Source organism: Stegodyphus dumicola, chromosome 1, assembly GCF_044657685.1.
Source record: "Stegodyphus dumicola isolate Sdum_Otavi_A_Nest chromosome 1, ASM4465768v1".
In the NCBI taxonomy this organism is placed as follows: domain Eukaryota; kingdom Metazoa; phylum Arthropoda; class Arachnida; order Araneae; family Eresidae; genus Stegodyphus; species Stegodyphus dumicola.
In genome coordinates, this window is record NC_140768.1 from 245623254 (window position 1) to 245640265 (window position 17012).

At 32.0% G+C, this 17012-nt stretch overlaps 1 protein-coding gene across 1 annotated transcript in view; it reads left to right on the forward strand.

Moving 5' to 3' along the window:
• The window catches only part of LOC118184358 (uncharacterized), a 53935-nt gene extending 38272 nt beyond the window's left edge, over window positions 1-15663 (forward strand). Inside the window, exons 5-7 of the mRNA XM_035354017.2 lie at window positions 5840-6117; window positions 9030-9184; window positions 14557-15663. Coding sequence (XP_035209908.2) covers window positions 5840-6117; window positions 9030-9184; window positions 14557-14721 — 598 coding nt within the window. The 3' untranslated portion in view covers window positions 14722-15663. The remainder of the gene's footprint in view (window positions 1-5839; window positions 6118-9029; window positions 9185-14556) is intronic.
• Window positions 15664-17012: the final 1349 nt, after the last annotated feature.

The window sequence follows — 17012 nt, forward strand, 5'->3', positions numbered from 1 at the left end:
CACAAAATGAAACGTGACTAAAGAGGGGAAATAAAAGATATTTATTAACACTAGGTTCTTTCATCTGAATAACATGAATTCACAATGAAGGATATAATATAAATTGGATTAAGCTCTGCATAATTTGCAATATCCAATGAATATGAACTTTTGAGATTTATAAAGTCTAAACGCTGATTTGACATGACTTTCGAAGATATGGAATATTAAAAATTATTCTCTTGCTCATTTTTCGCATTTAAAGACCGTTTACACTGTTATGATTTGCTTTCAACATTAATTCACTTTTTATATTGGGTTCATTCGGAAAGTTTTGCTGTTTTCCAAATCAAAGCGCATTTTCTTCTAATTATTTTGCTACTGCTAGTGAGAAGTGATTTTGATTGAAACGGATACTTAAAATATGATTTTTTTCTGCTCATGATGCTTAATTCTTGAATGTACTTTTGTGTAATTTTCCTCCCAATGTAGTGTTAAGAATGAAGAACCTAAAAGCATTCGCTAGAACACTATTCACCTAGAAACACCTTCATTTTCATCAAGTTATGCTCTTTTATTTTAAAAAAGGAAAACGTTCTACTTAGACTGCTTGTAAAATTTGTGTTATACATAGAAAAAGAGCTGTTTCTCCTGACACAGCTCGAAGGCAGTTGGATAAGTTTAAATATCGAAATTTCAGCTTCGAAGACGATATCCGTTCTGGATGATTATTCATTGTAAACAAGTACCTCTTAAAAGCAGTTATAGCTGAAAATCCACGTTATAGAGCTCAACTATCAGGCAGTCTAAACATTCCTAAAAGTACAGTATATTATCATGTAAGCTGCTACGATGTATAGGTACTCCAATGCTTTAACAGAGCAGAAAATGCTCACTTGAATATCGGTTTGTGATCCTTTGCTGAAGAGAAATAAAGAAAACAATTATTCATCACATTATTTTCATTGGTACAAGAAAAACGATCATGGCGTTTAGTAACATCGAGAGGGGCTGCATTCCCAAAAAATTAATGCTTTTAGGACTATGAAAAACTAAACTAACTAAGAATTGTTAGTATGAAACTAAGTGCAAACTAATAATTGTTGACCACGAAATTAGACAAGAAATTTGAAAAAAATACTGTTACCAAATAGCAGTTCCAAAAGTGAAAACCTAAGCAAAGTGCCCAGAACTGACCATTTGTTGGGGTGTTGTCTCTCATCACGACAACACCCACACTCAGCCCTACATTTCGATGAATGACAATATTTACTGAGCATAGTTGGGATATTTTGTGTCAGTATCCCATATTTGCTAAACCTTGTCACTTGGATTTTCATTTCTACAGGTCACTTCAAAATTCTCTGAATTGCCATCTAAACGAAATTCTTTTCTTTAAAGAGTGTCAAACATCACTTCGATAATTTCTTTAGAAATAAAAAATTAACAACTCTTTTAAAGAAGGAGTTCAGTGCTTATATGCTTCAATGAAATTTTCTTATGTTTTTTGTACTGCTTCATTTGTATTTATGATAAAAAAACTGCAGATCTTATCGGATGACCCAATAAGTTAATTTGAAGAAAGCAATGTAATTTAAAATTTAAAAAAAATATTATTGTTAGTCTTTCAAATAGATGAAGTAAATCTACACATCTAATTAATTTACACTTAATATATTCAAATTTAATAATAAAATAAAATAAATTAATCTTCGCACAGAATTTAAAACTTATGTATAGAACCGTATTTTTCGAACAAGTTTTCGTTCCTGATCTTTGTTGATCACACGAAACATTTTCAGAGCGTTTCACTCTATTTTAATGAATCGCTTATTTGAGTAACAACTTAATTTGTCTAAAATAAAAGAGTACTAATAATAGTTGCTGGTGTATGAAAATTAATTAAATTTAAAATAATAATAAAGAGTTTTTACATATTCTTCAGGCCCATCAGCGGCCAAGCTCTAAAGTCGCTAAACAGTGGTAATTCGATCCGAGGTTCCAATCCCGCGAGCAGGGGTGATTGCATTTGCATTTTCGTGGTTCTCCCCATGTGTAACGTATATACGAACTAGTTTCCCTTAGAAAGCCATCCACGAAGGCATCCCTTCCCTTAGGCAGATAGCCCTCGAGGCTTTGCCGTAATCACAAACCGAAGCCAAATCATATATTCTTCAATAATTAGTGTTACGCTGCAGAGACATTAGTTACTTTTTTAAAGCAGGAGAGATTTTTAAAATAAGCAATGCTCTCGCCGGGACTTGAACCACGGGCCTCTCGAATACGCGCCGAGTGAGCTAACCACTTCACCATGAAGGCATGCTAAGAATACTGGAAAAATAACCTATATAATCACCCTTTTAAGGGGCGACTGTTGACCAACGGACCCAGTCGCCAAATCTAGTGGTGGAGAATCATCATCCACCACCTTTTTTTAGTTCCGCGCCAATGCAGAGACATTACGTATTTTTTAAAGTAAAAAAGATGTGAAAAAATGAGCAATTCCCTCGCCGGGACTTGAATACGCGCCGATTGTGCTGACCATTACACCACGAAGGCACGCTAAGAAGGCGGAAGAAACACATACAGGTAGTATTAATAATAAAGGTGAAAGAAATACCTTATAACGTATTCTGGTATAAAACGTGAGTTATCTGAAAATTCGCGAAAAATAAAATTTTTAAATACTTTTGGAAAGACCCTTATTCAAAGTAATAAACTTAAATTGTCATCACCTGCTCTTTATGGAAAGTCATTATATGGAAAAAAATCGTCTAAAAATGTTAGCAGAAAAAAATGGGAAAAAACACGCTCAAATGGTCTCCATTGAGTTTTTTTATTCTTCGCTTAAGTATGCTTAATACCATCCTTCAACTATGTTAAGTACCTTATCATGCTCCAGTAAACAAGAGAAAAACATCATCTTTTTAAAATCCGTTATTCACTTAGCCTAAGTTGTTAACTTTAGTTACTGTTTTAACAGAAATTCATTGAACATGCAACAATGAAGTTAATGAATAAACTCAGAGGTTAGGTTGAAAATCTTTATAATCCGTTGTGAGTGAAATCTCTCCCTGCTGATGAAACAACTTAAAAATATTTAATCACAGCATATCCAGGTATCAGTTTCCAAGGCTGCCTAAATTCATCATGAAGAAAAAATAATCCTAGATAGGATAATCCTCTTTCATTTCTGCAAGTAAACTTGCAGTTGATGATTGTGCTACATACATGTTCCAAATCCGAATGATTCTCTTCAGTTTTGTAAGAAAATATTATGATTCAGTTCCTGATATTGATTATACAGTAGCATCAATAAACTACTATTTTGTTTGATTTTAATTATTATTTAGATAAAAGTATAGGCCTTAAACTGGTGTTTCAAAATTATTATTTATCAAAATATCTAATTTATAAATACTTTAAAAACTTGCATTCATTAAAAGATTTCTGATCAGTTTACTGTTCTCTGATCTATAGATAAAATTTTTGTTGCCTGGGTGTTAGGTTTTCGAACTAGTTTAAAAGAAAGCATTAAGGGTTAGGAACTCCAGTGAGCCTAAGATGTTAGTATTAAATCTGGTTCTGTTGTATAATAGCGAAAACAAGTTTTGTATTTCACTTTAATTTGTGAATTTGAATTGTAATTTCATTGTAAATTTTGAAAAATGTTTTTATGAACATAAGCTATCACAACTGATCACAGAAGCTCTCTTTAGAACAAGTAGATTTCTCAGAAACAGGTCACTTCTGCGAAGAGTTGTATTTTAGATTTTAGATCTAACACTAAAACGTTTAGAAGGTTTCTTGTGAATATAGGTAACCTACCATGATCCTAATTCAGATACGTTAATTGATTAAGGCAACGCAAACTATTTGCATATGGGGACGGGTGCCTCCAAGGAAACTGGCTTGTATCCACCTCACATATGGAGAAATCCACGAAAACTCCCATATAACCAGCCCGTTTACCAAGATTAGAAACCGGATCAAACCCAGATCGAATAGCCAATGTAGAACGGCTTTAGAGTTCGACCGCTAGTGGTCGATGCTAATTAAAGTTTAGACATTTATTGCTTTTGTTACGCCAACAAGATCATTGAAAGTAACCTTGTTAAATGTTTACAGGAATATTTTCCTAATCGAAAGAGTTATACACTGCGTTATTTCCTACAGTATTGTATAATTTCATTTGGTATAACCACGGTGTCAATCCATTTGAAATTTATAAACAAATTTCAAGTTAAATCTCAACATTTCGAAGTTTATCTATGCCAATTTAACAAATTTAACGTAAATTTCACGGATTTCAAGCAGGCTTTAGTTGCACGGAGTATTATAAGGGGAAATAAAATAATGTAACCTATTTTCATTCTATTATTTTTACTTTTTGAAGATTATAGACAGTGTGTGAAGAATAACACTTTACAAATATAGCTTTCATTTCATCTCAGAGTCATAAGTTTTTTTTTGGGGGGGGGGTAATCATATTAATTAAATTTGTGATATTGCACTTATTGCTGCTAGTAGATTAGTAAAAACAACAAAAACTGAAACATTTAAAAATAAAGAAATTTATACATTTCTCATCTGTGATCATTCTCATCTGTGATTTTTTTTCTCATTAAAATTATCGAAAACATTTTGAGTCGAATTTTCAAATTTCTTTAAAGTATTCGAAAGTCATGAAAATGTATAAACGTTAGCCAGTGATTTTAATTCTCCACCGCCATCAAAATCTGAACAAAAAAGAACTCTAAACACTGATATTTAACTTCGGTTCCAATCCGGTCGAACGAGCTAGTGGTACAGATTTTTGGTTTTTCTCATGTGTAACATAAATGAGGGATTACTTCTCTTACGAAGTTCTCTAGGAAGATATAACTGCAGTTATTCTTGGGTAGACAGCCTTCTTTGTCAGAATGTAAACAATCCAGTCCGATTTATGTCTATATTTCTGAAAAGGCTGAATGTTACCTAATTTAAAGATTTTCTTCGTATGTTTCAATTTTATCTATCCCTCAGTGTTATTCTTTTGCATTTCAACAGTAAACAAAAAGGTGTAGTTTTAATTACTTAATTGCAGAAATTTTACTTATTGTCATGAGTATCGGAATTTGCATTGCTTTCGAATATATCTACTTTTAATCCTATGTTTATTATAATCATGCTTTTTAAAACAAAAGGCTACCAAACTTTTAAACCAACGCGCTTTTTCTTTGACTGAAAGAGGCCCACCAGCGGCCGAGCGGTAAAGTCGCTGAACACTGGTAGTTCGGTCCGAGGTTCGAATCCCGCGAACGGGCTGGCTGCATGGGTGTTTTCGTGGTTTTCCCCATGTGTAACGTGTATACGAGCCAGTTTCCCTTAGAAAGTCCTCCACGAAAGGCATCCCTCCTCTTAGGCAGATAGCCCTAGTGTGCTTTGCCATAATTAAATACACCACCACCACCACCACCACTTTGACTGAAATAAATGAAATGCGAATTTCAAATAAAAAAATGTATCATTTCAAATTAAAATCCATTTTAAAAATGGAAATATTTCTTTATAAAAAAAACTTAGTTCTGGATCAAAAAACATTTATCATGCCGTGAAAGCCTGTCCACCATAACCATAACGGACAAACATTGGACAACGACATAGCATTTTTTTTTTTTTTTTGGCTTCTTTTTCATTTTGATGTTATCTTTTCGTAAAATTTATTTTGTTGCCATAGTTTAAACTTTTAATGATTTTTTCCAGAAAAGACTGCTCATTTAGAATCTTCTTTTAATCGGAATATAGAACATTATCATTAATTTAGGGAGTGATTAGATTTCATTATGCTTTATAGAAGATCTTCATATTTTTCTACCAGGCTTGTTCGAAATGGTGAAGCCATTTATGTTCGAGTGGGAGACTTTGATCTTGCCAGTCAATATGGAAGTCCTGGAGCGCAGACGCAGAAAGTGTCCACTTCCTATATCCACCATAACCATAACGGACAAACATTGGACAACGACATAGCATTGCTACGACTGGAAAATCCCGTGCAATTGCAAGAAAGCGTGTGTTTAGTCTGCTTACCAGCTCGTGGTGCTGAAAGTCAACCAGGGAAGAGATGCACTGTCACAGGTTATGGTTATATGAGTGAAAGTAAGTTTGCTATGTTCTGCATGTCATAATGTTTAATTCTCTGTTAACTGCCCGGCTAATATTTGGAAAAAAAATTAACATAGCCAAGACATAAATTTACATGTGATTTGGTCAGTTTCTTTTGTTATGAAACATCTATAAAAAGAAAATTATTAAAAGTTTTTCACACTTCTACATTTTTTATTATTTTGTATGTAAACTTAATTAGATTTTCTAACAGTATTTGACACTCGACCTAAAAAACATACTTCTATTTGAAAATGGTTTTATTTATTGTTTTCATAAAAATCGCACACAAGTTCAAATTAGGTAATTCTGTTTATTACCCTATAAGGTATTTCTCCCGACTTCTTAACATGCCTTCGGGGTGTAGTGGTCAGCACGCTCGGCGCATATTCGAGAGTTCCGTGGTTCGAGTTCCGGAGAGGGCATTGCTCATTTTTCACGTCTTCCTGCTTCTAAATAACTTAATATCTCTACAGTGGCGCTCGAACTAAAAAACCAGTTGTGGTGGATGATTCTCTATCACCAGGATTTGGCGACTGGATCCCCTAAACCCCACTCGCCCTTTTAACGCACATTTGAAAAACTGTTTTCGTATTTTATTTTCTTGTTTCAAAAAAGTAACAGAATTTTTTTTTTTTTTTTTGGGGGGGGGGTATGTTGAACCTGTGAATAGATTGTTTCGTTTGCAGTTCTTCTGAGTATTTTTCTCATCTCGTACTAGGGCGATTACCTCCTAGGATCCTCAATTTCCTACTAGGATCCTCAATTTCCTACTAGGATCCTCAATTTTCAGGGAGTTCAAAATTTTTGCAAAGAATGCTGTGCTTAAGATTCTAAACTACATTAACCAGGACGCATATTATTTAAAAGACAAAAAAAGCAGCGTATGATTAGTGTAGATTTTGAACAAAACTCTATTGATTTAGAGGGAAGCGAGATATAAGTCATATAGATTTCTTCAGATACAAAACAATATATAGAAATTAACAGGAGGAGCAAAAGCAAACGAACTTTGTGCCATATGTTGAGGGAATTCATATGAATAAAAAAGCTAACAGATTAAGAGTTTCGGAAGTATTAGGAAGAGTTGGATTGGAATTATTATTATAAATCAAACAAGGTAAAAAGTTTTGTAAATGTGATGTGACTAAATATTTAGCTACGTTATACTAGTAAAGATTAATTTATTTGTTTATTTTCTGAATATTTGTTTATTTCTACTTTTTGAATAATCTACTTAATGTGCTAATGTCTAACATTATATTCATGAAGTAATCTGAAGTCTGTTAACTAACCGGCGCTCGAATATGCATAATTTTTTATGCGTGGCTTACTTAGCACAGTAGTCTCAAACTCCAGTTGCCCTTGGTCTGTATTCATGATCTGAAAACAACTAATGGGCCAAAATTTTTATTAACAATATAATAAAATATTTTGAATTAAATTTTAAATTTCCCTTAGTAAGTATTTTTCAAAACAAGTGTAGAGACATTAGGTTATTTCGAAGGAGAGATTAAAAATGAGCAACGTCTTCGCCCGGAATCGAACCGCGGACTTCTGGTGTACGCGCCCAGCGTGCACAGCACTATACTACGAAGGTACGCTAGGAAGGCGATAGAAACACCTTATATACTTCCCCTTTTAAAGGGCGACTGGGGATTAGGGGACCCAATCGCCACATCCTGGTGGCGGAAAATCGTCATCCGCCACCTTTTTTAGTTCGGACGTCACTTGTAGACACATTAGGTTATTTCGAGCCGGAGAGATAAAAATTGAGCAACGCCTTCGTTGGGAATCGAACCACGGACCTCTGGAATACGGGTCCAGCGTGCAGACCACTACACCAAGAAGGCGGGAGAAACACCTCATAATGGTAGTATTACTAATAAAAACAAACTAATAATAATAATATACAAAAAATGCAAACTTTTATTTATTTTCTATCTGAAATCTAAAATTCGATACTTGCAAAACAATTTTATTAAACACTTTGTAATTCAAATATATTGACAGCTAAATTTTAATTTTCAGGCAGAATTTCAGACTCAGATTTAATATACTTTTACTGTGTTTAATTAATCATGAAATTACTTACTGTAATTTAAACTGAGAGAAGTTATGAAAACTTTCTTAACTGTTCTATGCAAATTTTCTGAGGACAAAACTTAAGAGTAAATAATGACAACTTAGTCTCTTTCTCTTATTTAATAAATTTCTCTTTGACGCATAAATAAAAATACATATATTTATATGTAAATAGCTATAAATTTCTTTTATTTCTTATTACAGCTTAACACTTACTAGTGCTTCAATTTTGATTAAGCTTGCAGCTTAGGAGAAAAATTGTTAGAAATTATCTTCATCACGGATTGTAGATGCTCGTCGTCAATCTTTTTTTCAGATAATTTTAACTGTGTAAAAGTGCTCTTCACATATGAATGTATTTCCGAACAAACAGATTATTCTTAGTGCTAAAATTCTTAACTGAAGCGTGTTGACCATTACACCACGAAGGCATGCTAAGAAGGCGAGAGAAATATCTTATAAGTTAATAAAATCTGTATCTCCAAATCGTACAATAAGATTTGTATTACATTGTAAACTAGTTAACTACATTTATGGATTTCTAATGTGTTATTCACTTTAGTTTTAATGGTTATGAAAATAATTCAACCTCGGACTTCAGATAATTAAAAGCTTGAAACCTTTGTAATATTGTATTAGCAAGAAATTTATAATTAAAATGTCTTCGCGGGCCACATAAAATTGCTTTGAGGACCTCCAGTTTGAGACAACTGATTTAACCCGTATTAAAACGTTCAATACCATGAACAGTTTACTATACATGTGCAAATAGTTGCAATAACTTCGTGCAAGATTTAACCAATTTTGTTTTTAATTTGCAGCTGGCCCAATCGCTTTGAAAATACGGGAAGCTGAACTGCCTATCGTAGAGGAGAAGCTGTGTACGGAACAGGTAAACAAAGTGACGGAAAAAAGATTCATTTTACCAGCAGGAAGCTTCTGCGCTGGCGGAGAAGCAGAAAACGATGCCTGTCAGGTAAATAACATAGTAATTCTCTAAAACTTAAAATTAAAGAAAGGTATTGAATGGTATGTCTGTAATTATTATCACTTTTTCAAACTACTGAGTTGAATGCACTATAGGACTATAAAGTTATTCACAATGTGATTCATTTAATTATAGCTCTGTCAATTACCTTTTAATGATTGCTTATATTATAATCCCGAACACTTTAAAACGCGAATAATGTTTAAAGAATTTAAATATTCATTATATAACTTTAACATTTATCACACACAATGATTTATTCAGTTGTGTTCATAACACTGTTATTTATGGTATGATTCATTGTAATAACTAATTCTAAAAGTTACTTTTTAATAATTATTTATTATATGTCTTAACACCTTAAAGCACAACCATAATGTGTAATTTGTAATATGTATATGAATAAGAAATGTCAGTGAACAAATAAAAGTTGTACTCATGCTGTTGCGTTTTATGTTTAAGATGAAGTTGTAAAATACGTTATAATTTGAATTTTTTAAGCAAAACATTCAATCATATGGATCAAAATTAATATTAAGTAGCCACTTAAAACAGTTTAAATATTTTAAATAATGATGTCTTCCAAAATGGGAATAAATTCACGAAGTTTAATAGAAACATAACTAAAAATCAAACATTCTTAAATCAAAAGCATGGAAAATAAGTCAGTTCAAGTCACAAATTAAATAGACCTCGTACTGAAAATCTAACTCCAACATCTTTCCCTAGTAGAGTTTCTTTCCATAGTTGCAGAACTTACTAAATTGATGAATGCTGGATCTCAACTTCTGGTTCAGACTATCAGAATTCTTAGAAAATCCAAAAAGTCGTCATTTTCCCAAACTTTTTTCTCGTAATGGTTAAATTCATTAGTACTAGCTCAAGTATTACCACAGTTTTTTAAGCTGCAATATATTAAATATCTGAAAATTAGGTATTTTATGCTTTTGTGAGTTTTGTTAAATCTCTGAAAATTTAATTGTTAAATATCTGAAAATTACGTGTTTTAAACTTATTATATAATGAAACTTTTAACTTTGACTTAACTGGTGCCGGATAAAAAAAAACTAAAAAAAATATATATAATCATCATAAGAACATATTATATATCATAAGAACAACAATCGTATAAACAATCGTATCGTGGTAGTACAAGTTAAATTTTAGGTTCGCGTTGTGAGTAACCTGTGCAAAAGGAAAAATCAATAACACATATTCAATAAAAGCTTCATGTTTCTTAAAAGCCTACCGGCTCAAACAAATGGAGTGACATGACAGACCAAAGTAAGTTAACATACAAAATAAACAAGTGCAATTAAAATTATAAATCAAACACATTTATTAAATTCTTGAATATAATAATAGAAAATATAGGATAAACCGTTCAGTATTCCACCACATAATTTTACTATGAAAATGTCGCATCTTTCACAAAAAATTTCACCTTACAATAATTAAAACATTTAATTAATAATTAAAATTTTTTCACAAATTAAGAAGGTGTAACATATTTTAATTCTCCAAACAAATGGTTCTCATTAATTAGTAACTAACATTTTCTGACTCACAAACTCAGTAGGTAAAACAAATTTTAAACATCCCAAAACTGGCCATCACTTCAAATAATAAATCACTTCTCAATTTTACTAACTGTAATATTTAATTTATATAAGTAATAACAATATAAACAGGTAGATAAATCATTATTAACTGTTCCACTATGGCATTTGGGAATACTAAGAGAGAGGGAAAATAATCTTTTAAACAGCAACATATTTTTCGGAATACACAACCTTGAGGGGAGTGTCCAGTTTTCCTAGTCACGGAGGAAGTCTATTTCCTTGAGCCAACACTTTGATTACACTTTAACTAACACTCTCGCCCTGAAGTCCATTCTGTACAAGAATATCTGGAAATGGGATGAAGTCCTTTTTGTAAAACTAACCGCCAGATTAGGAAAAAATTCGTCCTTCAGGAACATAATTATGTGCGGAACGTCTAGGCGCCAGGAACCACAAGAGCCGGAAAGTAATAACTACAAGTCGATCCGGAACTTCCAAGTGTCAGGCATATTCACTTCGGGAATATCAAATTTGAGAGTTCAGAAGAGATTATCCGGAGATTCGGGTAAAGAGGGAAAATCTGTTCTAAATTTTCTTGGTAGATTTGCTCTATATCCGGGAATGTGAACAAACGAAGCATCGTCGTCTCATTTTCTTAGCAGTCTCTTCTGAAAAAAGTTTTGGAAAATGTCTTTCAGTTAATCTGAGCGGATTTAATTATTCTGCTGATCTTGGTGTGATTGCAACGGTAAAAACAGAAAGAATTCACGTTCAACAACATCTAATTATTTTCTAAAACAGAAAGAATTCATATCTAACAAGATCTAATTTACACCGAAATACCCAACGCTTTAGCGAAAATAAAACTTCTCTACTTACAATAAACAACTACCACGTGCGAATTTAAAGAGACGTCATAAATCACGCCGTTCGGAAACATTTATTTCACCTTTGTTTATATAATCAAAAACACGTGTATGTGAGTCATGCTTCTCTCATTTCGAGTAGAAGGTCTAATGTAACATGTATCTGAAACCATATGGGCATACAATGCCATCTTGTGGCAGAAATTATAGTTTTTAAAACGTTCCAGGACACTGGCACAAATACGTGACAGTCGGGACTGAACGGGAAAACGCTCTGGCACGCCTGCGTGTCGGCCGGGAAGTGAGTGTGTTCGTTGCTGGCACGTAGACGCGACAGTCGGCGCGAAGGGGCTAGACATCTCGACAGTAAAATGTTCCTTGCATCTCGCACAAAAACTTTTAAACATTTCGCAGAAAAGACTGTATCCTCTAGAGGAAAGGAAAACGCAACCCAAGCCCTCTTGCTCCGGCAACCGGCCGCACGGCAAAGCCGGCAGCAGGGCTAATTGCCCCTCTTTCGCTTTTTTTTTTTCACATCGCCGCTGCTCAACATCACTCCATATCAGACTCCAAAGGAAAAACCATAACCGGAGCCCGCTGGTACACGCCGCTTGCGAGAGCAATACCCGCAAGGTGTCAAGCCCCCACACTCTTTCTTAAACGCTTTCTTAGCAAGCTCCAAAATCAAACTCCGAAATCTGAATCAACAGCCGGCGCTCGCGAGAGCAAGACCCGCAAGGGGTCAAGCCCTCACTCTTTTCTCCTCTTTCTCTTAGCTCGAAAATCAGAATCAGAATGAATTCTAACAAGGTGTAAGCACCGAGGTAAACTCTCCTCTCCGCCCCCCCGAAAATTTCATTGGCTTACAAAAAAATCATAAAATTAAAATCACACCAGTGCCATAATTTTACTTTATCTAAACTGAGAAAATTACACCCCCACAACGAATAAAAACAAGAAAAATCAGACAATAGAGTCCAAAAACATCTGTACACACAACGTGGGAAGAAAGTGGACACCCCAACTAACAAGCGGAAACTAAGCTTTACGAGAATCCAATTACTAAGCTTACTGAAAGAAACATTGCAAATACAACAAAGCGAAAGGAAGACGATTTTCGTTACAAATGCCACCAGCGAAGAAAGCGACAACAACGTAACTGCTTTCACTGTTAGGAAAAGGCCATAAACCAATAAACCAGGTGGCTCTTGCAACCGTTACCTGTCTTTGTTACACTACAGTCTAAATAAGGCTTTAACCTACTAAATAAGGCTTTAACAATTTTAAAAAACTCTTTTTACCAGATTAAAATACACATGAGTACAAATAAAAATACCAGAATAATGATAACTTAAAACACATATTAATATGATTAAAATTCGAAACATAACATATATATATAAAGTTTTATAAAAAATGATAGTATAACACCTTACTTAAATTTAAATAATACTTCATGGAAGCATTTGTATTACTATTAAATTTTCTATGCAAATTTATATTGGGGGGGGGTACGAATGTCTGCTTTATAAAATATCAGATAAAGATCAACTCTCTATATTAATATTTCATCACCCATTTTTTTATTGAATTTTATGAGAATATTAACATTTTTATTTATCTTTAAAATCATTTTTAATTTAATTTTACTGTGGAAATATATAAATTTCGATAGCGAAACGATGTAATATTAATAACTACTAGAACTTTTGTTATGAATGTAATAGCACTTTTTTAGAAAGTAAAAAATAATTAAAAATCATTTAATAAATTAACTGCGTTAAAATAATACAAACTATGCGTCATAAACTTATTAAATCATTTTAATATCTCAAACACGATGCATAAGTAGTTTCTCAAAATGAAGGATTTTTGTAACTGTCTTTTGAGGAAACATTTTAAAAACTTTATTTAGGAACACTAATTTCTCAAAATATGCATGGTATTTTATAATTTACTGTATTTAATTTTTGATGAGATGTTTTCAAAGAAAAATTGTTTCTATTTAAATAGAAAAGTGTTATTTGCTTCTAAAATGTAAATGCCATTCAATACTTTTAGTAATACTTTTAGGTACTAAAAGTATTGAATGGCATTTTACATTTATAGTATCATAGTATTTAGGATCTTTTTAACCACAACAATTCAACCTTATTATACGGATTTGTATTCAGTGAGATTTTTCAAATTCTCTTGTAAATACTGTTATTGAATACCATATATAGATTCATTTCTTCATCTGTAAATATATTTATATTCTTTTATTATTTACAATGGGTTCTTTTTATTCGTAATACTCTTTTACTTTACGTAACCAGATGAATTTATTCTCCATATCAAGCTGCTTGAAAATAGAGATAAATTGGTAAAAGTATTTTTCTGTTCATTATAGTGTGGTTATTCCTCTTTCCTGTGCTTTTATTTAACTGTCGTCGGATTAACTGTTATTTTTAGTTAACCATAGACGTTTACTCTGGTACAACCCAGGTAAATTAACAGAAAGAAGTAAAATTCCAATATTAAGTAAATATTTAAAAGTAGCTTAATAAAGTAATTTTTAAAGGAAGAAAACGTAATAAATAAAGTAAAGAAGTAGTTTTAAAGTAACTAAAATGAGTAAAAAAGTACCTTTTAAATTAAAATTTAATTCAAGTAAAAAAGTAATTTTTAAAAGATGCTTAAATAAAATAAATAACGCGATGTTATTCAGCATCGTCACCTTTACAAGCATGTATATATATCAAAGTAAAAAAAAAAAGTTTTCTTTACGTAACGAAGAACGTAACCTAAGAATCTGTATTGCTTTGCGTATAAATAAGGGATAAATTACAAATACGTAAGTGAGTAACAATACTGTAAGAAATTTATAAATATATATACTTAAAAATTTTGTATGAACATAAATTCTTATCTTAAATTTTCTGTTCTTCAGGGCGATGGTGGCGGTCCTTTGACATGTGAAAACGAAGGTTATTATGAGTTGACCGGATTGGTATCCTGGGGATTTGGATGTGGGAAAGAGAACGTTCCTGGAGTCTATGTCAAAGTCTCATCTTACATTGGATGGATAAATCAGATCATCAGTGTCAACAACTGAGCCTTATCATTAATTATTTCTCATACGTATCACATTCTGAACCGAACACTGAACACTAGAAATGAACTCTTCTTAAAATGATCTAGCATATGACTGAGTACTATGTACTTTTAGATGCAATCAATGTCTATTGCATATTTCATGTGCGTTAATAATGCTATATATGTGATCATTTTATCTGAAGAACTTATGAGCGAAAATAATGAATAATTATTTTTACAGAAATTAGCAAAATTAATTGTACAATCAAGTTAAATTAAAATTATGTGTGCCATGTATTATTTTCTTTTCTAAACGTAGACTGCTTTATGAACGTTTCAAATAGGCTAAAAATATACAAACTTATTTTCAGTATGCATTGAATTACCAATCATTTGAGGACATGACTTTAACAGAAAGCGTTTATCTGTCTTTCCTCCTTTAATGAATATTAAACGTATGTTTAAATATTTAAATTGGCTTACATTTTCACAAATTCTTTTATATAGCTTGATTTGACTACAAATGTAATGCACGTTATGGACAATTATAAATAAAAGATATATGCATATATCATGCAGCCATCCAAACAAGAAGCAGAAAATCTTCGGTGTTAGCCGAAACTTTGTAAACTTAATACAGCAATATACAGTAAATAGAAATATTTGAAGACTATGTAAAAATGCATCTTTCGCAACAGATATTTTGTGTTGTTAAAAGTAATCTAAAGGATATTATATGTAGTATTCTCGATGTAAAATAATTGAATGTTGCTAATTTATAATTCATCTAAAGTAATGACAAACTAAATTATAGGAATGTTTGAAAGAGAAGATGTTGTGTTATGTGTATTTTTTACTACTCCTATTGTTGCTTTACGTCTTGTTGTTGCTTTACGTCTCTTATAATGCATCTTGTATATAAAAAACTGGGTCAAAATGAATAAAATTAATATTAACTTTTTGTTGTTTTTTGAGTTGGGAAATAAATTAACTATTCATCTACGAACCATGCAATTTTTTAGAAGTTTGTCGCAATTATGGCAAAAATAAATTACATATTTTTAGGAAAACTGTGAAATTTCTATTAACACTTAAAAAATAATTTTCATTACAGAATCTTGTGTTTTATTATTAACAATGCATCTACGCCTTCTCAAAATTTTTATTAAAATGCCAGCTTTGAATGAAGACAACTTTTGTAAGTTCTAAATGAACTGTTCGAGATTCTTGGTGCATAGGTTGAATTATGATCAGCAATAATTATAAAAGAAAAATTTGAAAGCGAAGATAAGGTAAAACATATAACGTGGCAGAAATTAAAACTTGAAAATTTGAAATTACAAACTCAGGTTACAGCAAAAATAAAATAAAAATAAATAAATAAATAAATAAATAAATAAATAATAAAAAAACAGATTTAATATTTAAATGGTTAGAATTTATTAAAATTTACAGTTTAAACATTTATATGGTTTCATTAGTATTTCTTATCACCTTTCTCTACTTTAACTCTTCCGCTCTCACTTCTCTTCCTAAAACATTTTCTGTTTCTATTCTTAAACGCATGATACTTTAGACCCGGCTCTAGTAATTTCAGGGCCGAAGGGGATTAGTATAGTTGATGTCCCATTAAATTAAAAACATTTATATTTCAAAGAAATTTATATAAACATTAATTAGTTGTTGTAACATAAACTAGTAGACGTCTACGAGAATAATTCAGTTGATCGCCGCCAAAATTCGGCGCTATCGGCAGGTGCCTATATATCGTCTGTTTGAAGTCGGTCTTTACTGCATTTCTTTACTCTTTAGCTATACTTTCTGTTAAATCATACTTGTCCCTTTGCTACCCTATATGATAGGCACACCGTCTCGTATTGTCTTTGGACAATTTCTAGATTAGAGCTCTTATTTTATTAATGCACAACATCAATTTCCTGTACGCTAAATTTGTTGATCATACAAATACTGAGCGCTTCTTACAGTTTCTTTGGTATATTTAACAGTAAAATAATTTGAAAGTTTTCCTAGAACTAGCATTTTTATAAGAGTTACTGCAGGCCTCGGCAACCTATGACCCACACATCACCGAGTGACCCATTTCATAATTTCAGGTGACATACTTGAGTTCCGAAAATAAAGTATAATATATAAAAAAAAACTGAAAGGTTTCAGATTTTAAATTACGTCCAAAGAGGCGTTTATTAACATTTTATGTGTTAAGTTTATTTATTAAATATCATGTTCTTCGCACTTAATCTATAATATTCAAATCAAAAGCAATATCGCAAAATAATTTTAAAATGAGCA